At 37.3% G+C, this 25,532-nt stretch overlaps 1 protein-coding gene across 2 annotated transcripts in view; it reads left to right on the top strand.

Moving 5' to 3' along the window:
• Polr2E (DNA-directed RNA polymerases I, II, and III subunit Rpb5) overlaps positions 1 to 25,532 on the top strand; it is a 128,069-nt gene that overhangs the window by 59,390 nt on the left and 43,147 nt on the right. For both annotated transcript variants that reach the window (XM_090408393.1, XM_090408394.1), the window contains exon 5: positions 21,437 to 21,517. In XM_090408393.1, coding sequence (XP_090264519.1) covers positions 21,437 to 21,517 — 81 coding nt within the window. The remainder of the gene's footprint in view (positions 1 to 21,436; positions 21,518 to 25,532) is intronic.

Here is a 25,532-nt window from a genome sequence, read left to right as displayed (position 1 = left end):
AATGCCATCATTTTGGACCCACAAAAGAAAGGACGGAACAAACTTTCCACGTCTCGTGAAAGCGACCTTATTTATTTCTTTCGTATCCAAACACAAGTAGTACAGTAGTAAGTAAGTGGTACAACATGATTTACAACAAATTACGATACATTACAATGAGATCAGCTTAGATTTGGTAGGTGAATTATACAGGGAATAATAATTAAATATGAAAAAAAGGAAACTATACATAACTTATATACAATAAACATGGTCAGATGTTCCTCCAGTATCTTGCACAATCAACTGCTCTTTCTGTGCAGGATATAAGGTCCTCTTTTGCACAAGATGATGGAAGAAAGGGACAAGAAAGAAGGTATTCCATGGACTGGGTTGTCCCACACTCACAATTGTCTAGGCCAGTGAGGTAGCCCCATTTGATGAGGTTTTGTTTGCAGCATCCTGTCGTCCAGAGTCTGTTTAGGCTTTTCCAAGTATTCCAGTCCAAGTGGGCACCACGTGGAAGATGTTCGGCTGTTGGAATACCAGTATTATTTTCAGGATATAATGCAAGCCATTGTTGAATTAGGTGGTTCAACAGTTGTCAGGAAGCTATGTCGGGATCTTAGTTTTTGGGGCACTGCGGTCTGGCCGAACAGTGGGTGGCGTTCATCATTCATTTGTCTGCTTCTTTCATCAGCTGAGAATGCAGATCTTCGAATTGAAGGGAGTGCAGTACTAGCCAAAGTATACAGGTCTTTTAGTGGTGTTGGTTTCAGGCATCCTGTAATTAAGCGGCAGCTTTCATTCAATGCTGGATCAAGTTTTTCAGCATGGCAGGATCTGGACCATACTGGGTAGGCATATTCAGCAGAAGAATAGCAAAGGGCCAAGGCAGAAGATCTCAATGTGCTAGGGTCTGCATCCCATTTGGAGGAGGTAAGCTTTCTTAGTATGTTGTTTCTTGCATTCACTTTTGCCTTTGTTTTTTCTATGTGGATTTTATATGAGAGGGTGCGATCGAGAGTCACACCGAGGTAGATTGGTTTCCAGGGATGTTCTATATTAGAGCCTTCCCAAGAAATCTGTAGCTTCCTGTTCGCTTCCTTATTGTTAAGGTGGAAAAGGCCAATCTGGGTTTTCAAGGAGTTTGGTTTTAGTTGATTGCTGGTATAGTATGTGGTTAGACTATTTAAGGCAAGTGATAGAGTAGTTTCAATGGACTTGAAATTTTTTGACTGAGTAGCTATGGCAAGGTCATCAGCATAGATAAAATTTCTAGTTCCTGGAAAAATGGGGAGATCATTGACGTAGATGTTGAAAAGTAATGGTGATAACACACTTCCCTGTGGGGAGGCCATTTTTTTGATGGTGCCAGCAGTTCTTCCTACCCCCAAGGTCCACGTAGAAGCGTCTGTTTTCCAAGAGTGATTGGATCAGGAGGACAAGGTGATAGTCTCTAGTTATTCTGTATATTTTATTTCTGAGTGTGAGATGGTTTATGGTATCATATGCTGCAGTTAGGTCTACAAAGACTACTCCTGTGGCTAGTTTTTGCTCATAACCATTTTCTATATATTCAGTGAGGTTGAGAATTTGTGATGTGCAGGATTTGCCTGGTCTAAAGCCAGCCTGCTCAGCAATAAGATGGGGTTCGATTAGGGGTTGTAGCCATTTCAAAATTAATTTCATAGAAAGAGGTTGCTGAGTTGGCATGCCTCCAGATAGTTGGTATCCTTAGGGTTCTGAGGCAAGTATTGTATAGGTTTAATAACCACTCTTTAGTCCTGGTTCCAAAATGTTTAATCTGTTCATTACAAACATCATCAAGACCTGCAAATTTTCTAGGTTTTAATAGGTTTATGGCAACGTTGAGTTCAGTGATGGTGGAATCTGAGTTAATCATATTTTGTTCCTCACTTGGGGTTCTAAGTATCTTTTTTTTAGTGAATTTTCCATTCAGCAGCAGCTGGTGAGCAATTTGATTAGCTGATACCTGCGGATGCTCATATGGCTTAGTGAAATCCTTCCTAATTCTGTTGATAAAGTTCCATGCCTTTCTGCTACTATGAGTCATATCAAGAGCTTCTATTTCTTTTTTCCATAAGGAATGCCTTTTCTCTGCCATCTTGAAGCATAATTTTTCTCCTGCTTGGAGAGTCTCTTCTGAGAAGGGGTTGGTGTTGTAAAGTTGTAAGTAATCAGCATACTGGGCTTGTATGTCACTGGAAAGGCCTGGAATAGTTTGTGCAGCATCCTCGGGGGATGTGTTTGGTGGAGATTTTCCTCAGTATTTTTATGAATTCTGGATACTCTTGAGAGTTTGGAGGGACTTCTTCTATGGAGCAGTCAAGATCTTCCATGAAACCCTTCCAATTAGCTTTTTGGAAATTAAATCGTCGTCTGTAAGGGAGATGGTGTTAGGCAAAGTGCTGGGTTGAATTGAAGCATTATAGGTCTATGTTGAGTATGTGGAATTGGATTTAAAAACTTTTTAACACAGATGTTGGATATTTTTGAGCTAACAAATATGAGGTCAGGGTTATAGCCTCGCTTCCAGGAATGTTAGATCCTTCCCAAGAAATCTGTAGCTTCTTGTTGACTTCCTTATTGTTAAGTTGGAAAAGGCCAGTGGACAGTGACCTGTAACACACTGACAAACACATCCAAATTAATAGTGGCGATAAATAAAAAGCTAAAGGTCACTTGCCTTCAATCACACATATGTGCTCGACCTGATTTAACTTTTGCCCAGAGGGAACAAAGACACCAACTCTGAAGACAACTAGAAGAAAAATGGAGACAACAGTTGGATCATAGACTACAAACAAACCAAACCAGTGCAAAACTCGAATGACGCCACTAGTTTCCACCAAAGAGACCAGTATGCAGGAAATGTGCAAGACCCTTGCGGTCAAATTCATGGCTCACAGAACTTTGCATATCCACTTCACCAACATTCGTGGCCTCAACAACAACCTTAATAGTACCCACTGCCATCTGCAGTTCACCAAACCCCACCTACTCTTTTTAACAGAAACTCAAATCTCACCTTCCTCCAGCACTATTCATCTCAACACCTTCCAAACTATACACTATTTAACTCCTTTTGATCCAAGGGTGGCATCTGTGCATATATCCGCTCTGACATACCCTGCCAGACAGCACCTAACCTAGAATCGCCCAACACTGACCTTTGGTTGAAAACATCCTTCCCCCACTCAGTCAAATTCATCTGCTATCACTCTCCTAATACCACCATCCACTCTGAGCTCTTTAATTTCCTCTCCTTAAAAGTTGATTTTCTCCACTCCCACTCTCCTAACAGTGACATCCTCTTAGGCCATTTTAGTGTCCATAACACCAACTGGCTTTCCTCTTCCAGTTGTACAGATCCTGGAGGCAGAGATGCTGAACATTTGCCATCACTAACAACCTTACACAAATTGTTCACAAGCCAACCAGAATACCAGATAACCCTAACCACTCCCCAAATACCCTAGATCTCGTCCTTACCAATGACCTTTCAAAATATGCAGTGAATGTAGTGAGCCCCCCCCCGGTTATTCTGACCACAACCTAGTGCTACAACACTTATGCAGTCACTCCCACAAAAGAGTAGTTTGGCATTATAACAGTGCCAAATGGGACAGCCTCTGAGACTACTATGCTGCATTCCCATGGTTGGACTGTTGTTTCCAGTCTTTCAATCCAAACATATGCACCGAACGTATCACCAAAGTAATCCTCACTGGCATGAAAACATACATTCCCCACACTTCTCTGAACTGCCATCCCCTATCTAAACCCTGGTTCTCCAAAAGATCTGCCAAGGCTATACAAATGAAAAATCAGGCATACCACAACTGGCTCAAATCAAGAACTCCATCCTCTTTCAGTGCCTATACTGAAGCCCGAAACAGATGCAAGAAAATTATCAATGCTTCCAAACCAGAATTTGAACGAGCAAAAAGCAGGAAAGTTGCATCCTGACCAAATGGCAGCTATGTCTTGGTCTCTTGCCAAAGCAATTGGTTGTAACTTTTGCCTTACACTATTCCCACTCCTATCATATCCAGATGCTCAATTGCAATATCACCCACAGAAAAAGCTAATCTCCTTACTTCACAGTTTGCCTCTAATGCATGCATAACTGACAATGGCAAACACCCCCCAGGCATTCCAACTGCCACATACAATGTCCCCTGTATCCTTTTGCCAGAAAGAGATCATAAACCTGTTGTCTAAATTAGACAGAAAAAAAGTCTCCTGTCCCTGATGGCATTCCTCCAATTGTCCTGAAGGTCTGTGCACCAGAACTGACTCCTATTCTATGCTGTCTGTACATACTCTCTTACTCCAATGGCAATACTGATATATATCCCAAAGCCTGGAAATTGGCCTATATTCAACCCATTCCTAAAAAGGGTGACAAATTGCTACCATCTAACTACCACCATATCTCACTCACCTCAGTCCTATCTAAAGTGATGGAGAAAACCATCAATTCTCAACTCCTCCTCCACCTTGAAGGTACCCGGCTATTAAACGACCACCAGTACGGATTCCATCGATGCCAATCAACAGGAGATATACTCTCATATATCACCCATCTCTGAACAAATACTGTGGAGAAATTTGGTGAATCCCAAGTGGTTGCACTTGATATCTCTAAAGCCTTTGATCGGGTCTGACACAAAGGCTCACTAAGCAAATTCCTATCATTTGGGCTGTCTCAGGACTTCTGCAGATGGATTGCTAACTTTCTGTCTGGATACACACAATGTGTGATGGTAGACAGCTCCCTATCTTCTCACCAACCAACTAATGCTGGGGTTCCACAAGGTTCAGTTCTCTCACCGATCCTCTTCCTTCTGTATATCAATGACCTACTTCAGTTGACCTCCAACCCAGTCAGTTTTGCAGATTGACAGCACACTGCACTCCTTCCTTTCATTTGACAAACCCTTCTCTACACAACTCACTTCAACCCCCACTGCCCTTAATTCTGACCTCCAAGCCATCCTCCAATGGGGCTCAGATAACCTTGTCAACTTCAACGCTAGTAAAACCCAGTTCTGTCTTATTTCTCACAAAAAAAAAAACCATTTCCCCTCCCCCCAGTATTATTTTTGATAACACTCAAATTCCCAGACAACATGAGATTTCTCTTCTCGGAATTACCCTGACATCAGGCCTCTCCTGGCATAAACACATCATAACGATTGCATCCTCAGTTCCAAAAAATTCGGATTTCTTTTTCTCTCAAGACATTACTTCACCTCTAAACAGCTGTTAACCTTATACAAATCACAAATCTGCCTGTCTGTCAAATACTGTTCTAACATTTGGAGTGGAGCTCCTAAAAGCTCCCTCAAAATGCTTGATTCAATATAGAGGAGAGCAATTAAACTGATAAGTGATCCATCTGTTACCAACTCACTCCAGTCACTTTCACATAGATGTTTGGTCTCTGCAATTTGTATATTCTATAAATATTTCCATGGGAAATGTTCATTTGAAACAGCATCAATAATTTCCCCACTCTGTACTAAGCCCATTTGAACAGATACCACTGCCACTCAATATCCTTTCACAGTACACCTTGAAATCCACAAAACAAGTTTCTTTTCCTCCTCCTTCATTCCTGCTACTGCTGTACTGTGGAACAGTTTTTCTCCCTGACGTATTTCCCAAGGAATACGATACAATACAAATGTAAACAAGTTTCTCCTTTTCCAACCCACTACCCATGTACAGTACTAACGTACTATAGGTTGATCAGCCAACCTTTCATGTATGGGCCCAACATAAAAAAAAAAATAAAAATCCTCACTATGATATGAAGAATCTTTATCAAGACTTTTCATCTAAAGGTGAATTAGCCAGTCTCGTACAGAGATGGCAGAGTTTCTCTCTCTCAGAAACTGGGATTTCATCCCACAAAACAGGTAAATAGACCATCAGAATGAACATACGCACAGACAATTTTTTTATGTGGTTCTCGCCCATGAAAGGTTTATTTGCAAACCTATAGTATATTTGATACTGTGAGTGGGCTAAGGTTTTCCTCCCCTACTTTTGATTGATTTTATATATATATATTTATTTATTTAGGACACCATGCTCTACAGACCAAACATCGAAATTTTTCAAGCCACTTCATGCCTTCAATAAGTGGGGCATGAAGTAAATTTAAGAAAGTTGGCTGAAAGTTTTCAGGTTGTTTTTGATTTTAATGGTACAAACTGCACATATTATGAAGATTTCAGGTAAGTGACATTAATTTAAGCTAACATAACATTTTTAAATTTCAGTGTTAATTGGATTTTCATAATTTTTTTATAATTTCTTGCTCTTTTATTTTTTCTTTCAATGAAAAGCCTTAAACTAACAAACATCCATGCGCACAGTGGGATTCGAACTCATGACCTGTTGGTTGGAGACCATGTCTGTTGTCCATTTGGCCAACTAGACTGATTTTTAGTTCTTTCTTTCTTATATGTCTCCCACTATTGTTTGCTTTTCATCTTGTTTTGAATGATTTATATCATGTTCCTACCAATCCTTTATGTTCTGTCTTTATGTACAATTTCCCCACCATCATCATCAAATTCCTGAAATCGGAAATCACATGGTACTATCATAATATCCTGTAATTGTCTGAGGATATATGATGATAGTACCATGTGATTTCCGATTTCCTTTGTTTATGTGTAGTTCCAGCCATATGTAAATGCTGTTCTGTAATTTTCTGCCATTGTCTTTGTTTTATGGGAATCGAGTGGGGGGAAATTGGTCTTTTTTCTCCCTAAATGCACTATAGCAGACTTTCTGCTATATCACATTTAGTCCCTAGGGGTTCACTATAGTGAGCATCTACTATATAAGCATTGCAAAATTGCCATATTATGCCAATATGAAAGTGAGAAGTGTCAAACTCTCACTGAATAATTATGATATACATAATCTCATTGGAATGGATGTTTAAAAATACTCATTGGTTCTTTTGCCACTGAGTAAGAACAGTAGCAGCTATAAAAATGTTTTAGGAAAATTTGAAGAAAAGAGCAAAATTCAATATTAATGACAAGTACTTGCTAGGTTTCTGCATAGCACGCAAGAGTAATGATTACTAATATCATAATCTAATATAAATATGTAATTCATTTTTATCCTGCCCAAAACTAAACAGCAACCACTTTCTATTTCAGAATCCATTCATTCACACCTCTATACCACTTCATTCAAGAAGAGGTATGGTAGATATTGTTTTGATAGTTTGGGTCTCCTGCGATGACTCCATGGAGATACCCATATAATAATAATAATTTCACATAGATAGAATGTACAAGAAATAAGAAAAGTTTTATTAACTATGTTACTGTTAGTGATATCATCATGATAGTTCATTCAGATCCTCCTTTTACTCTTGCATACAAGAATATAAGGAAGGATCTGAAATAGAAAGTGTTGCTGTTTAGTTTTGGGCAAGATAAAAATGAATTACTTACTTAATCCTCTTCACTCCACCTGGGAGCATAGGTCTTCCACTACCATTTTCCACCAGACTCTGTTTTTTGCTTCTGCTTTTATTTGGTTCCAGTTTTTATTAATATTTGTTATTTCTTTCATTATTGTTCTTTTCCATGTTTCTCTTGGCCTTCCTTGTCTTCTTTTACCCTGTGGGTTCCAATCTAGAGCCTGTTTTACTATTATTTTATCTTCTTTCCTCAACACATGCCCCAACAATCTCCATTTCCTTTTGCATATCTGTTTGAACATGGGTTTCTGGTTTGTTCTCTGCCATAGTTCTTCGTTTGATATTTGTTTTGGCCAATATATTCCCAGTATTATTCTTAAACACTTGTTTAGGAAGACCTGGACATTGCTAACTATCTTTTTGTTTAACATCCACATTTCTGATCGTACATTAATATTGCCTTTACATTTGAGTTAAATATTCTCATTTTAGTTTTTATAGACAAATTCTTTTTTTTCCAAATATTTCTAAGTTGGCTGAAAGTTGAATAAGCTGTTTCCTTCTATTTATATCTTCAGTAGTTCCTCCTTTTATTGATACTATTGAACCAAGGTATATAAACTGTTCTACTTCTTTAAGCGGTGTTTCTTCTATTGTTATTTGTTTATTTTGCTTTGCATTTATTTGATCAACATTGTTTAATTTATCCTAAGGCCAACTTTTTTTGGCTGTTTCTACAAGTGTTGTTTTTTGTTCAGTATGTTGGTGCTTCTATGAAAGTAAGCATAAGTAACCATTGTTATACCTCTGGAGAGATATAAGCAATGTTATACCTCTCCAATGTCATATCTCATTTAGTAAGGGATATAATATCTCTGGGATAAGTTTTGGATTTGCTTTTAGTATATTGCCTGGTATGTTGTCTGCTCCCGGTGCTTTATCTGTATTGATCTGAGTTATTGCTTTTGTAATTTCTATTTTTGTTATTTCATTCAAATTTATATCTAATGATGCATTTTGTTCATTTAATTCTAGGCTCTGGTCACCATCAGTCATTTCTTGAAATTTCTTGTAGAAGAATACCACCCATCTATTTATCTGTTATTTTTCATTTAATAATAGTTTTCCTTCTTTATTGTATATAGGAACTATCCATTTGTTTCTTTTTCCACTTAATTTCCGTGTAATATCATACTACTTTTTAGTATCATTTATATATCCTCTGCCTCTTTGCTAGATTCTCTATGTATTTTCTTTCATCATTTCTTGCACTTCTTTTTATTTCTTTGTTAATTGCTCTATATCTTTCTGCTTGTTCTTGTTCAACACTTTTGCCAATCTGTAAGAGTTTCTCTTTTATTTTTTCTCCTCTATTTTTAATTTAGTGTTTTCTGATATCCATTCTTTTTTTAAAAAAGAAATCAGCTAACGCCTTTTTATTCCCATATACGGGAGTAGGCGAGGCCATTTAGCCCTATCTAACTTTTGGAGACTGAGTGGGCAGTTCAATCTCCTCTGGTACCAATCAGAGATTGATGGCCCAAAGCTATCACTAATTAAGCGGTACACAGTGAAGAGAGACGGCTCAAATGTGCTGCCATCTCGTGGTCCCTAACCCTAACACAATATATTTAATGTCTGAAATAATGTGGGTTCTACGGTCGATTTTCTTGAGTTTACAGGACGAAAAACCCGAGTTTCTGGGAGGAAAAACCTGCTTGTGCGTGCCAGAGATCGACTAACTCGGGAACCGGTCGAAAAAAGGCTTAGAAAAATTTCCTCTAGTCGCCGACTAGACTCGAAACCAAGTCTTCCTTCGTGTGGCCAAGCGCCGTGGTGTGCAAACGCCACATCCACTGAGCTACACAGGCTCTCCATTCTTTGTCTGTATTAGTTCGAAATCCCAATATCTTTTCTGTACTTATTAGTATGTCTTTAATCTTAGCCCATTTTCATCATCATCACATTCCTGCCATATCCTGTACACCCTCAAGGGGTGTACAGGATATGATAGTACTACATGAAAAAATTACATCATTATTAACTTCCTATCTACAATTTTCCTCCAAATCAGTCTGTTACTTGTCAAGACTCCAGCATTATCAAATCTTATATTTCTATCATCTAAGGCACTTTGTACCGTATCAATCCACCTATATCTTGGTCTTCCTTTGGGTCATTTTGCTGCCAACCTGGCAGAGAACACTTGTTTTGCTAATCTTTCCTCGTCCATTCTGTTTAAGTGACCATACCACCTGAGATTAGCTCTGCTAACGCATTCCTGGATGCTGACAATGTCAAGTTCTTTCCTAATATCCTCGTTTTTAATATTATATTGCCATTGATGCCATCTGTTCATGCTTATAATCTTTCTCAGGACTCTCATATCTGCGGTTTCTAGTCTTTGGTCAAGTGCTTTACTTCTGAGCCAGCTCTCAGATCCATAAGTTAAAACTGGTTTGAACACTGTCTCGTATAAAGCTAATTTAGTGTTCTGACTAATTTCTCTCTTATTCCATATGAATTTATTCAATTGACTTCCCACCATTCCAGCTTTGCTGATTCTGTTGTCTATTTCCACATTAAATTTACCGTCTTCACTAAAAATCGTGCCTAAGTAGCTGAAATGTTTTACTTGTTCCACAGGTTCTCCATTCACAACACAGTTGACATTTTCAATGATTCTGCCTATTTTCATTGTCTTTGTCTTTTTAATGCTGACCTTCATACCCATATCTATTACAACAGTTATTCAATTTATCAGAGAATCTTGCAGACTTGTAGCGGATTTATTTAGAAGTATAACATCATCTGCATAAAGCAAAGAGCTGACATTAACATCTCCAATTTTGATATCATGTTTAATACCACTTTCCTTCATAATGTGATCCACATAGATAACGAATAACAGAGGGGATAATGTACATCCTTGTCTCACACCACATTTAACATTAAACCATCTTCCTGTACTCCCTTCAATTCTGACTTACAACTCAAATAAAGACTAAGTATTGCTTGATATACTGCCCCATTGACACCATATAACTGTAGCGTATTGAATAGCTTCTCTCTTGGCACTGTGTCATATGCCTTTTCCAAATCGACAAAACTTAAATACAGATCTTTGTTATATTCCCATGCTTTCTCGACTATTTGTCGTAAAGTGAAGATCCAATCCTGACAGCCTCTATTTGGCCTGAATCCAGCTTGTTCTTCACCAAACTTTTCTTCCACAATTCTTCTCAACCGTTTCTCAAGTATACTTGCATAGATCTTGCCAGGAACGCTCAGTAGGGAAATACCTCTAATTCTCACATTCAGTTTTATTTCCCTTTTTATATATGGGTACTATGAGAGCTCTACTCCAGTCATCGGGAATTCGTCCCTCTGTCCAGGCTTTCTGAACTACGCAGTGCAGCCACTGTAAGACTCTTATACGACCATACTTCAGCATTTATGGTCGAATATCATCTACCTCCTGCTGCCTTTCCACATTTCAAGCCTTGGATTGCTTTTTCTACTTCAAGTATGGATATGTATTCCTGACTGCATACCTGATCAGTGTTTTTTACCACTGTGCTGTTATCACTGCTTGTTTCATTTAGCAGTTTTTCAAAGTAATTACTCCATACTTCAAGGATATCTTTTTCTCCCGTTTTCATGTCACCTTTATCATCGCTAACTCCTTTTACAGCACTCTTTCCTCCATTCTTAAGCTTCTTCAACAACCTCCAGAATATTTTGCCACCTTCTTGATATTTATTTTGTATATTCTTGCAAAAGTTCTCCCAAGACTTTTGTTTAGCTAGTTTTACAGTGTTTAGCTTTCTTACATTTGTCTCTGTATTCTCTAAGAGCACATGCTGACTTATTTGCCGGTAACTTTTGATATACTTTCTTCTTTTCCTTCACTGCCTCTTTAACTTCCTGTGTCCACCATGAAGTTCTAATTTTTCTATCCTTGCAGACAACTTCATCACATGCCTCTCTAGCTGAATCAATTAGGGTTTTCTTCAAACCTTGCCACTGAATCTCTAAGGTTTCATTCCTGTTCTCAAACGCTTTCATTTTTTCTTCAGTAATCTTTGTGTATTTTAGTCTACAGTACACATCTGAAAGCTGCTCAACTATTATTCACTTTAGAACTTTCTTACATGTTATTCTTTTCAATATGAAATTCAATTTTATCCTGCTCAAGACTAAATAGTGATCACTTCCAATTTCAAATCCTCTGTACACTCTGGTGTCCTGCACCAGGGAGAAAACATAGTCAATGAGACTTTTCTTATTCCTAGCCTCTTCTCTCCATGTGAATTTGTGCACATTTTTATGCTGGAACATGGTGTTAGTAATAACCAGTCCATGTCCTGAGCAGAAATCCAACAGATATTTGCCATTATTATTAACTTTGCTCTTTTCTCCAAATTTTCCCAAAATATTTCTGTATGTCTCACAATCATTTCCTGCTCTGCTATTTAGATCCCGAAAAAGGACCAACTTTTCATTTTTCATTGTGTCAGTTGCTTTTTCTAAAGCCTCAAAAAATTCCTCCACTTCTGTCTTAGTAGAAGTGGAGGAATTTTTTGTTTGAATTTCTTCTGTGGGACTGTAGGCACAAATAAGTCTCATTGTCCAGTTCCCCATTCTCATATTTGCCCACATTACTCTACTTGAGACTGACTGCCATTCAAGAAGATTAGCCTCATATTTTGTGTTCTATACTATGGCTACTCCTTTTCCTTGATTGTCATTGCACAAATATAACATTTTGTATTTATTGCTCAGGAAGATCTCACCAGTTTTTGTCTTTTTTGTTTAAGTCACCCCTATTATGTCAATCTGGTACTTATCTAATTCTTCGGCTAGCTCCATTTCTTTGCCATTCAGGCTTACTATCAACATAAGAAGCCTTTAAATGATCATTAACTCTGGTGATGTTGAGTTAGGGTGTGTTTTGAGATTTGTTCCAATAGATGACTTTTCGTTGTTCGCCCTGGTTCCCTGGCAAAAACAACGGAAGCCTTGTTTAACCGGATGACGCCCCAGCTGGCATGAAATTTTGTCATGTTGTACCATCATTTTTTATTTTGGTTTAACCAATAAGAATACAATTTGGTTGGCTGAATCCCAAATTGCCAGCCCATCCTCGTTCGTTCAGTATCCAAGTAAATACCCAACAGGGTGCACCACGAGAAGGTGAGGATTGGACATTAGTTCAGAAGCCCTGGTCGGTTCTCTGCATTCCTTTAAAGGCTATGTGGAGGTCTCCTCTCAGTTATACAGCTTTGACCCTTAAGCACCCCTTAGCCAATTTTCCATCAATGTTATCTCCTCTTTTTTTCGAGTTTATCCTGTAGAGTTGTTATAAATTTATTTCTAATCTCTTTGTTTTTGAGTTTTTCAATTCTAAACCTCTTCCTATTGTGCACTGTTTATTTTTAAATTTTACTTTTATAGTAGCTGTTAGGAGAAAGTGATCTGAATATGCCTCGGCTCCTCTTTTAACTCTGACATCCAGGAGTGATTTCCTCCAATTCCTTGTTATAAGTACATGGTCTGTTTGTTTCTTTGTCTTTCTATCTGGTGCTATCCATGTCCACTTATGTATTTTTTTATGTTGGAAGAGACTCCCTCCTATTACAAGCTGATTGAATATACAGAAGTCTATAAATAACTCTCCATTTTCATTTATTTCTCATTCTGCATACTTTCCCATAGCAGTTTCTTTATTAGTATTATCATTTCCAACCTTAGCATTAAAATCTCCAATTATAAGTTGCATATGTTTTTTGTTTGTTGTTTCTATGCTTCTCTGTAGCATGTTATAAAAATTATCCTTTTCTTCCTGGATCACATCATTTGTTGGTATATATAGCAGTTATTGTGATGTTCTGCTTGCCAGCTTTAAATCTAGCGTTTAGTATTCTTTTGGATATTGGGTTCCACTCCATTAGTGCACCATGAGCTTTCTTTGTCGTGATTAGTGCAATTCGTATTTTGGTTCCCAGAGTAGATAAAGTAGTGACCAGAGTTTAATTTGATTTTTCCAGTTCCTATCCATTTTGTTTTGCTTAATCCCATTATTTCTAATCTGTATTTTTCTACTACTCTCGAGATATGTCTTCCCAGTTTCAAACATGGTTCTAACATTCCAACATCCCAGTCTAAGCTTGTCTTTGGTAAGGGGGTAAGGTGTCTGTCACTTTCTTCCAAACCTCTGCTTCCCCAGAAGGGCTTTCACAGAGGTGCCTCATGTTCGTGGCAGTTTGTGTTCTGTTTTCTTCATCCAAAAAAAATTTTTTTCTGAGACTGGGTTTGCTAGCCCTGCACTCAACCCCCCCCCCCCCATTTATTCGGGCTTGTTACCAGCATGCCAAGTTGGCTGAGTGTTATAAAAATGAATATCATATTGAAAAAAATGTGTGGAAAAGTTCTAAAAAGAATCAAAGTTTAGCAGCTTTCAGAGATGAACTGTAGACTTAAATGTTATTGGAGGCAAAATGAGAGTTTGAAAACAAGAGAAGAATCTTGGCGACTTAGAAGCAAAATCCAAAACATTAACTATTTTCAGCCAGCAGGACATGTGATGAAGTTGTTTATGAGGATAAAAAAAATCATGGTAAATCCAATACATTAAAAGAAGTAATTCTTTTGTTGGGTTGGGGGGGGGGGGGGGGGATCATTGAAAAGTTCAGGTGAGTAAATTAATAGGGTGTTCAGAGAATACTGAGAAAAATGTAAGAAAGTTACATTATGCATAGAAGTAGCTAAATAAAAAGTCAGAGCAAGAATATAGAAGGTAAATATCATGAGCATGACAAAATGTTTTTAGAGGCTGTTGAAAAAATCTTAGAAATGGAGGAAAGAATATACTTGTAAAAGAAATTAGAAACAGTAGATACAACCTAAAAATTGAGGATAAGATACTCTGGATGTACTTATTGAGAGATTGTTAAATGAGATAAGCAGTGACAAAACACTGGTAATATATATGCAGTCAGGAGTGTGTGTTTGAGGTAGGGGAAAAAAGCTATTAGAAACTGTAAATGTTGAACTGCAGCTCGAATATAGAATATTTGAGAAATATTCAATAATAAAAACTGGGTTTATTCATCATTATGATTAAAAATAATGCATACTAAATTAAAGAAACTGACTAGTTCACCACAGTTGACAAGTACAAGTTAAACAAGACATGTTGGCAGAAGCATTGTAGTACAAACAATTGAAAATCTCATGGAGTCAGTGAAGGATGGCATGAGCGATCCATTTTCTAGCATCATTTGGAGGTGATTAGCTGAAAAGTAGAACTCTGGCATATGAAGTGATCTAATTAAAGACTTCCAGATTTCACTAAGGATCAGTCCTTAATTCTTGATGAGCAAGCCCTGAGAAAAAAATGGTGGTGGATTCTTTTATCTGATGAGAAACGTTTTCTTTTAGTTAAGGCATAGAGGTCTTGTTCTAATCAATGTCATGACGTATGTGGGAGAGTGATAAGCTGAACCAGTTCCTTCCCTCTTATGGGCCGCATTACTGAGATGTTCTTTTTTTCCTATCTGTAAACTTCTAGAAGTCTAACCTATACAAGAAAGGCTACAGGAACAACGAATTCTGTAGATCCTAGGATGTTTGTAGAAGGGAAGGAGTAACTGTTCATTAGGAGAACAAAGGAGGCTACACATGGTGAGAATAGGTTTCAATGTCACTCTGACATCACGAGATTTGAGGAGATTGTCAATTTTGATTGAAAGACTACTGATGTCAGGGATTGAAACTGAGTCTCTATAGTGCATGTCAGAATTAGAGCCTCTGTAGCTTATTTGGTAATAAACAGGTTCGATTCCCATCTATAATGTGGGGAACCTCTATCTGGTCTCTTTCGACTAAAGGTTTTTTCATCCAGAAAAAATCCTCTACCTCCATATCAGGCAAACTGGCCTGATATGAGGTATGGTGGTATAAGAGTCTTACAGTGGCTGCACTATATAGTTCAGAAAGCCTGGACAGAGGGACGAATTCCCGGTGATTGGAGTCGAGCTCTAATAGTACCCATATATAAAAAGGAAAATAAAACCGAATGTGAGATTTACAGAGGTATTTCCCTACTGAATGTTCCTGGCAAGATCTATGCAAGTACACTTGAGAAATGGTTGAGAAGAATTGTGGAAGAAAAGCTTTGTGAAGAACAAGCTGGATTCAGGTCAAATATTGGCTGTCAGGATCAGATCTTCACTTTACGACAAATAGTGGAGAAAGCATGGGAATATAACAAAGATCTGTATTTAAGTTTTGTCGATTTGGAAAAGGTGTATGACAAGGTGCCAAGAGAGAAGCTATTCAATACGCTACAGCTATATGGTATGAATGGGGCATTATATCAAGCAGTACTTAAGTCTTTATTTGAGTTGTGACTCAGCAGTTAGAATTGAAGGACGTTCTGGGAGATGTTTTAATGTTAAATCTGGTGTGAGACAAGAATGTACATTATCCCTCTGTTATTCATTATCTATGTGGATCACATTATGAAGGAAAGTGGTATTAAACATGATATTAAAATTGGAGATGTTAATATCAGCTCTTTGCTTTATGTGGATGATGTTATACTTCTAAATAAATCTGCTACAAGTCTGCAAGATTCTCTGACCAAATTGAATAACTGTTATAATAGATATGGTATGAAGGTCAGCAATAAAAAGACAAAGACAATGAAAATATCAACTGTGTTGTGAATGGAGAACCTGTGGAACAAGTAAAACATTTCAGCTTCTTAGGCACGATTTTTACTGAAGATGGTAAATTAAATATAGAAATAGACAACAGAATCAGCAAAGTTGGTATGGTGGGAAGTCAATAGTATAAATTCTTATGGAATAAGAGAGAAATTAGTCGGAACACTAAATTAGCTGTATACAAGACAATGTTCAAACCAGTTTTAACTTGTGGATCTGAGAGCTGGGTCAGAAGTAAAACACTTGACCAAAGACTAGAGACCGCAGATATGTGAGTCCTGAGAAAGATTATAGGCATGAACAGATGGCATCAATGGCAATATCATATTAAAAACGAGGATATTAGGAAAGAACTTGACATTGTCAGCATCCAGGAATGCATTAGCAGAGCTAATCTCAGGTGGTATGGTCACTTAAACAGAATGGGCAAAGAAAGATTAGCAAAACAAGTGTTCTTTGCCAGGTTGGCAGCAAAACGACCCAGAAGAAGACCAAGATATAGGTGGATTGATACGGTACAAAGTGCCTTAGACGATAGAAATATAAGATCTGATAATGTTGGAGATTTGACAAGTAACAGACTGATTTGGAGGAAAATTGTAGATAGGAAGGTAGTAATGATGTAATTTTTTTCATGTAGTACTATCATATTCCTTGAGGGTACATGGCAGGAATTTGATTATGATAATGATGGCCATTGGGCTGAAGTTCTCATGATGTAAGTCTCCCAAATTTGGCAAAGTCTCATGCACCCAAATTTGGTGAGGTTTGGAACGTTTTTTAGAGCTGCTGATGATTCCATGAATAATCTTTCATACTTGAACTTGCTGCGATGTGTTGTATTAGTTTTCTTCCAACGAAACCTATGGCATGGTCTGCAAGCCCAGATTTACCAATATTAACCAATTATTAAAACAAACTAATTAACAGAATTAAAAAAAGCTAATTAACCAAACAGATTAACCAATATCCTCAAAAATATGACCTAATTTCTTGCTATAGACCATATAAAATGTTGGCATCCCTTATCTGCTCTATCAAAGACCAACCACTTCCCCTAGACCTACCTGGTATATACCAGGTCCCTTGCAGCTATAAATTTTCCTACTTTGGCCAAACAGTCAGGACAGCGAATATCAGGATTTTAGAACACAAAGACTACATCTGGTTTCACCAGTACAGCCACTCTGGGCTTGCAGACCATGCCATAGATACCTGCCATAGAATTCGTTGGAAGAAAACTAAAATAATACACCGCAGCAAGTTCAAGTATGAAAGATTATTTATAGAATCATCAGGAGCTCTAAAAAACGTTCCAAACCTCAACAAATTTGGGTGCATGAGACTGCCCCAAATTTGGGAGACTTACATCATGAGAACGTCAGCCCAATCTCCAAGACAACCCAATTAGTCCGCTAGGGGGCACGATTAGGACTTTAGGAACAATATTAGTTTCTTGCCTTCTTCCTCGTTTGCTTTTGTTAGTGCCTGTGTGAACATACCATATTTGTATGTTCCTGAAGATGGCAACGTGACGTTGCCGAAATATTGAAGGTATTCATTAAAGTTTCCTTTAATTAATATCCATTTTATGCATTGTAAATTCCTTAAGTTAATTACCAGCTATGTATGTATGACCAACGTATAAGCCTTGCTACAAGAAAGTACTAAATGCATTTTTTTATATATCAGCACCTCTGTTTGATTATGGGTTGAGAACGGTGGGCTTATAAGGAGTCTATTTTTGTTCTAGGTTTAGTACCTCTGAAAAAATGGACCCCGATGAATTTCAGCCAATAAGTCCAGTTCAGTTTTATGGAAAGCATTACAGAACACTTGGGTTAGCTGCGGACGACATAGCAAATCCCAATCAAGATATATCCGTAGTTATCATTCCTCCCGATGTTGATTATCAAATGGATAATGAGGATATTGATGACAATGATCTTCAGCCTGACCATCTTCCCAAGGACGTTCCAGGGGAAATAGAGCTTCATTATGCGAGTGACGAATCAGACAGTGATGATGATCTTCCTGTAGCCACGATAAGACAATGTTGCTTGGCTGCGCAAGGTAAAGTTAAAAAAAAACCAACGAGCTCGTATGGACAGAAGATATCTTAGACATCAGTATGGCAGTAACTTCACATTACTCAGGCTGTAATGTGAAGGACCAAATCCAAAATAAAACTCCAGTTGAAATATTTGAAAGATTTATCGATAAAGAAATTATTACCGTTATTATTGAACAGACCAATTTGTACGCTACGCAGAACAATAATCATGTATTTCAAGTAACTGAAGAAGACATCAAGGTATTTATCGCAATTCTACTTTTGAGTGGATACCACAGGTTGCCAAGAGAACATCACTATTGGTGTTTAGATGAGGATCTCCTGGTTCCCCCAGTGGCCAACAGTATGTCAAGGAACCGTTTTCAAGAAATCAAGAAATATCTACATTTGACCGATAATTCACAAATAGATAAAAACGATAAAATGGATAAACTAAATAAAAAATTTCAACAGTTTGGCATATTCAACAAACGTTTCTCAATCGATGAAGCCATGATTTTGACACATGAAAAAGTTGCCTTTTTTTAAAAAAAAAAAAAATTCTTGAGATCAAATGGGTTAATACTTCGTGGGTCCTCCTCTTGCCTTTATTACAGCTTAGCTACAGCAAGACCTTGACACAATCAATATCCTGGTGAATGCAACTGTCAATTCATGGTTCCATACCCTTATAATGGCTTCTTGGAGCTCCCAAATTGTTTTCAACTTCTTGTGTATTTGAGTCTCCAGATTCTCAATGGGATTGAGACCTGACTGTGTCCTGGCCATGGTAATCACTGAATCGAGTTTTCATTGATCTACTTACTAACCTGCAACAAAAATTAAAGCTTTTTTTAAGTACTAAACTCAATTCATATGGTACGTTTTACAGTTATGATAGCATTACTTACACTTTTTGCCCTATGACAAGGGGCAGAGTCATCCTGAAAGATGCAGATCATTGTTATGGTAAAGTGACCTCTGATAGTAGGCAGCAATTCTTCTAAAATTTTCTGGTACCAAGTGACCAACACCATGATATGACATGCAGTCCCAGATCATCAGACTGTTGACACCAGACAGTCAGGGTTGAGTTTTTTTCCCCTGATCATCTTCAAACTGCCTGTCTGCTGTAGGTTCCCTGCTGGTTAAACTTTTCTCATCAGAAAAAAATTCCTCTTTTCCACTGATCAGGGGTTCCATTTGGCATGCTCTTTGCACCAATTTAATCAAAGTCAATCTTTTTTTTTGTTTTCTGAGTTAACAAGGGCTTTTTTTTTTTAGGGCACCTAGCTATCAGTCCTTATGGAATAAGTCTTCTAACGGTTGCAACAACAGTTGCCACAACTCCCATTTGTTCTTACCAGTCCCGTTTTAGTTCTGCAGAAAACACACAGTAATTTTTGAGGTAGAGCAGCTTTAGAAGTCATGTTGGCACAGTGTAGACAGTGGCTTTCTTCCTGCCCCCCCCCTTCCTTCTTCCATTCAGCAGATCCAGTTTCCATCACTTACAACAGCAGCCATACCACAGTTGATTGACTACAGGACACCCTTTTAGCTATTTCACGAGAGGAATAGCCTTCTCTATTCAAAGCTTGACTCGCACTTTTTCTGCAAGGTGTTAACTGCACACAACTAGCCATAGTGATCTCAGCATTAAAATGCGAAAACTAGCTCTTGTTGTGTATTTATAGTATAAAAAAAATTCTGATGCAATAGCAGCAACACATTATGCAGAAACACACAGAAATGATAGATGATGCAATACAATGAAATATCTAATGATAAACCAATGAAAATGACCATTTAACTACTAAAAACTATATTTATGTAAGGTGATGTGGTTTCTATGAACGTGAAGGGTATATTTATTGGAACTGTTCAATATATATATAGTTCAAAATAAATTTGATTTTTACTATTTGATAAAAAATCAATTTTATTCCTGACTTTACATGTTAACTGAATTCTAAAGATGCTTATTATTTTCTCTTTTTATTTTTTTCATTATATATTAACCAGAATTTTAAGACTTAATTTCTGATTGAATAAATAAATCGAATAAATTGCCTGGTCAAAAATATCCAGATGCTACATATATCACAACCATGGCTCATAGAGGTATAAAAAGAAGCAAAACAGTTCTGCATTCTTCATAGACAAGCATTAACAGTAAAATGGACTATACTGAAAAGCTTATGATTTTTGACGAGACACTATCTGTCTTATTGCAGCTCCTTGATCATCTGTAAGTGAAGGTATTGTGAAATGGAAATGCCTAGAAGCAACAACTGCACAATTACAACCCAGTAAGCCACATAAAATTACGGAAAGGGACTGTTGAGTGCTGAAGCTCTTTGTCAGGAGCTGAAGAAAATGGATTGGCATGACTGCACTATAGCACACAAGCCAACATCAACAAGAGCAATGTCAGTGTTAGGTGAAGTAGTGCAAAGCTTGCTGCCATTGGACTGTGGCACAGTGGGAACATGCTTTCTACAGTGATGAATTGGCCTGCTAGATAGCGAAGCATCTAGCAGTCCAATATGAATGAGTCTGGATTTGGCAGATACCAGGAGAATGTTACTTGCCTGAACATGTTATGGCAACTGTGAAGTTTGGTGGAGGAGGCATCATGGTCTGGGGGTGTTTTTCAAGATTTAGACTGGGACCCCTTATTCAGTGGCTGAGAATGTCTGTGGCCTATGGCATTCTCGACAATTTTGTGCTTCCAACTTTATGAAAACAGTTTGTAAAGCCCCTTTCCTGTATCAACATGATAATTTCTTGATCCACAGAGCAAGGTCATTGCAGGAATGGTTTGATGAGATAGGTGTTGAAGAACTTGACTGGCCTGCACAGAGCCATGATCTCAACCCCATTGAATACCTGTAGGATGAATTGGAATGGCAATTGCAAGCCATTAATCACCTGAAATCAGTGACCAACATCACTAATGCTGTTCTGGAAGAATGGAAGGGAACTAACTGTAGCAGTGTACTAGAATTTAGTGGAGTCTTCCCAGAAAGCTGTTATAGCAAACAGTGGACCAGCTCCATATTAATTCCTTTCTTAGTAGAGTGATAGTTGAGATGAGCAGGCATCTGGTATTTTTGATCAGATATTGTGTATATGCATTTACATAGACATAATGAAAGGTTTTATCATGAATTAATTTATGCATTTCAGGCTCTAGTTGATATGGCACCAAAATATATTTTAGAGCAGTTTTTGGAATCAGAACTTCTTATAAATATTACTGAGCATGAGGTATGATAATTTTTAAAATTATTTTCCAAAATATTTCTCATTTCCTGATATATATATATCCTCAAAAAGCATATACTACAATAGTCCAGCAGTTAAGTTTACACTATTATTAGCTTCCTACCAAAACCATTTTTCCAGATTAATCTGCAATTTGTATGGTCTCCAGTAGATCTCATTTTGGTTGCCTAAGGCATTGCTTAAATATATTAAAACATAAATCTTAGAGATACACATTATCAAGAGTAAGAGGAAAGTGAAGCAAGATTTTTTCTGATGAGAAATAAGATAGGACTATGTTTTTGTAACACTGAAGTTCACAAGATTATCCTCACCCCACTGAAGGATAGCAAAGAAATCAGAGTTTAAGGCATTTGGTTGGTTATTTAAAATCCTGAAGCTTCTAATGATTGTGTACTACAAGGGTTGTCAAACAAAGAGGAATGTAATGCTGTCATAATCAAAATTATGAATAGGATTTGAGGGCAAGGAGAGAAAGCTATTTTTTAACTATAGGAGGAAGGGAGTGGATGAAAGTACAGAGCCCTGGAGTGCTTTAGCATCGGTGAGGAAATCTGAGAGGAAGCCATCTACCACAACACAAACAATCAATGAGAAAGCTGGCAACCTAATCACAAATAGTAGCAGCCAGACCATAAAATGGTAGTTTACTGAGTAGACTTTTATACCAGATACAGTCAGATGTCCTAGAAATGTCAAGAGCATCCATGTCAGTTTTTCTGTACCATTCTGTGATATGTGTCCAAAGGTGGGTGGTGGATTCCCATCTCATTACCTGAGATGAGAATCCTAAACTTGACTTTATGACCTCAAGACAAAAGGAATGGAAAAAGTTGGTACTTGCAGTGGTTCAGAAAGCTAAGGAAGAACTAATTTCATGAAATTCTAACCAGCATATTTTATAGGCATTTATCTGGCTGCTGTGTGTTTTTATCACAAATTGCATTTGTGATAAAAACACACAGCAGCCAGATAAATGCCTATAAAAACACTTCAAATTGTAAAAAAACTGAAAAGGAAATAATGTCCTGTCATTGATATCTTCTTGGGGCAGATGAAAACAAAGTTAATTCAGAAGTCAAAACTAAATGTGACTGTCTCCCAGATCTTTGGCAAATGCAGCCACAGTTATTGAAGTTAGAGGAGTGTAAGAGTGAGAATGAAAGCCACTTTTCCAAAAATAGTGAATTTCATTCCTCATTTGCCATGCAGATGATTGCAAATGTAGTTTATGTTCCTCAAAGCAGATATTAACAGATCTGCTAGTTAAATTAAACTTGCAAAGAAATTATATTCTTGTTTAATCCTTTATCCAAGCAAACAGTTTGTGCATGATGTATCTTCATGACTAGGCTGCTTGTATATAGAGGTTGACTTCACATCAATTACCTCAATCCCATAATGCAGATCACATTTCCTTTTAGATGTGCATAATGCTATGCATTATGAGAGTGCCACTGTAAAATATATAGTTTTCTTTTCTTTGTCTTTTGTTGTTGTTCTGTCGGCTTTTCGTTATTTCAATTGCTCTATCATAAATGTTTTTACTCTACTCACCTATTACTTAATTTCGTAAATTCCTTTATTTATTCTTATCTTTATCTTGCTACTCTATTTACCCTAATCCTTAAGTTCTACTTTCGGTATTTCTTCCTTATGCCGGAGATCTCTAGAAATTTATTAATGACTGCGCCACTAAAGTTCTCCTAATGGCAAAAGAAGACATTCGTACCTCCAGTAGATTCTAATTAATCAGTTATATATCCTTTCTTGGCCAAGGTTTGTAGTCATGGCTTCAAATGCGTTCTCTATCTTAACTCACTTCTTATCTTATGGTTCCTGCTTTTAGGATCGAATTAAGTTTTTTGGATCAGGTGCATTACAAAAGATAAATCAGATGACACCTTCGTATAATAATAAACAAGCATATTTAATGACTAATTGAATAATTGTTCACAGTACAAAAAATCAGGAGAGATCGCCCTCAAAAAATCTCAGTTTCAATCATGCAATTAAGTGTAACACTTAAGATATCCTCTCATATTCGCTCACTTAATCTCAACAACCAAATTTACATCACAAACAACAAATAATTACATTTACATACAGATATTACAAGTGCATACAATTACCATATTTCAGTTTCAATTATTCATCTTATATAACTCTCAAGGTAATCTCTCATAACCACTTAATTAAATATTAATAATCACATCAGCAGAATTCTTAACTCCTAAGAATTCCTTAATCAATCTTATGACATAAACAACAGGTAAACACACTAACATAGAATTATCATGAATACATATAGTTATCAATCTAATCACTTAGCCCAAATTGCCTTTCGGGAAATTAACTGTGCTCAGTTTCACATCCGTTTATAGTTACACACCCCCACTAGCATTATTCACATGTAAGTTATTATTGCCTTATCAGTTCATTGGGGGATTCTCTTGCATCAAAAATTAAACAAATAGACAGACTCACATGGGTTTCTTCCTGCCTTGTGTATACTTTCCTTCTCTGTTCGATTCGGCGTTTCAAGGTTCCCTCTCTGCTCCGTGTTTTGGAATTCTTCCTTTGGAGTCACAGAGCACTGATGAGTCATCACGTTAACTAGCGGGATATGAGGAGAGATTTTCCAGTGTCTTGAACGGCCCAGTGAAGAACTATGGTGGTCGGGGCATGCTTGGACTCAATAGAGCGGCAGAGTTTTAGGACTGACTTGACTAGATTTCTCCTTATTTGATCGCCTCCGGATATCCTCGACTGTGAACTGGAGCAGCTCTCGGTGGACGGACCTCTGTCTTCCTCCCTCTGACTAGCGACCCCTCTCGATCTCGAACTCACGTGGTCAAGATTTCCCAAGATGAAAAAAAAGTCCTCGTCTCTTAAGATCCATGCATTATATCCACCTGCACCCCTCAACTTTGGGTTAAGTTTTTGGAACCCCTTATGTTCCCATGCAAATCTTGCATATAGTTATGAGAAGCCCAGACAATATTTCGTGACTCATGATTCTCGAACTTTTGCTGACTTCCTTGTTTTTCCTCTTCATGTCTTTAATCCGATTTTGTGACCTTCGGAACTTCCTTTTGATTCACGGCACCCCTTTCTGTAATGACCTTGAAGGTCACCTGAGATTGAACTTGTAAACAACTATCAAAGAATCTACCGATCAAGCCTTTGCCTTCAACAATTCTACATCTTTTTCTTAAACAATGAGCGAGTTAATTCCCTTTGGGCTTATCATACTCTTTATACAATAATCTAACATAACAAAATAGAAATATTTGTACAAGATTTTTAGGATGTGTTCCTTCTGTAAAAAGTCTATGTATTAGAAAAATTACAATTTACACCACTATCCAGACTGGTTTCAATCTATATTGAGGTCTCATCAGCAAGAGCTGGATTCAGAAGAGATATCAATGATGCACAAATCATATATTTCTCATATACCAGTATTAAAAAAAAAGTATATCACCTTATTATTAAAATACTCCAGATCAGAGTTGTGGAAAGTTTTTTCACTTGATTACAAATTAAATTAAAATTGCTAAGAAACTATATTATTGTTTAATCCTACTAGATCTACTGGTTAATAAATGGCAGAAGCAGATTGGCTATGAATAAAGTGACAAGCGAGTCTCTGAGAGACCAGTCAGCAATTAATAGATTGCTCTCTCTTCTGGATATTATCAAACATCATGTGTGGAGGGGTGTAAAATGTGATCTTTCTTTCATGAAATGAGACAGGACTGTGTTTTCATAGCAGCATTGAAGTTGACAAGGTTGTTCTCACCTCACTGAAATGTGGCAAGGGGCTGAGTGTTTAACGCCTTGCTTATTGTAAAAGTTTTTGATTTGGGATATTCAAGCTGCAAGTTTTTCCAAATAAAAAGAGGAATGAAACATACTGTCATTAATGAAACTATGAAATGATCATAAGATCATTTATGAATAGGAAAAGTTTTGTGAAATTACATATCCCTGG

This window comes from Typopeltis vanoorti, chromosome 18 (genome assembly GCF_054136105.1).
Source record: "Typopeltis vanoorti isolate ZY-2024b chromosome 18, IOZ_Tvanoo_1.0, whole genome shotgun sequence".
In the NCBI taxonomy this organism is placed as follows: domain Eukaryota; kingdom Metazoa; phylum Arthropoda; class Arachnida; order Uropygi; family Thelyphonidae; genus Typopeltis; species Typopeltis vanoorti.
This window is presented reverse-complemented; position numbering and strand designations above follow the sequence as displayed.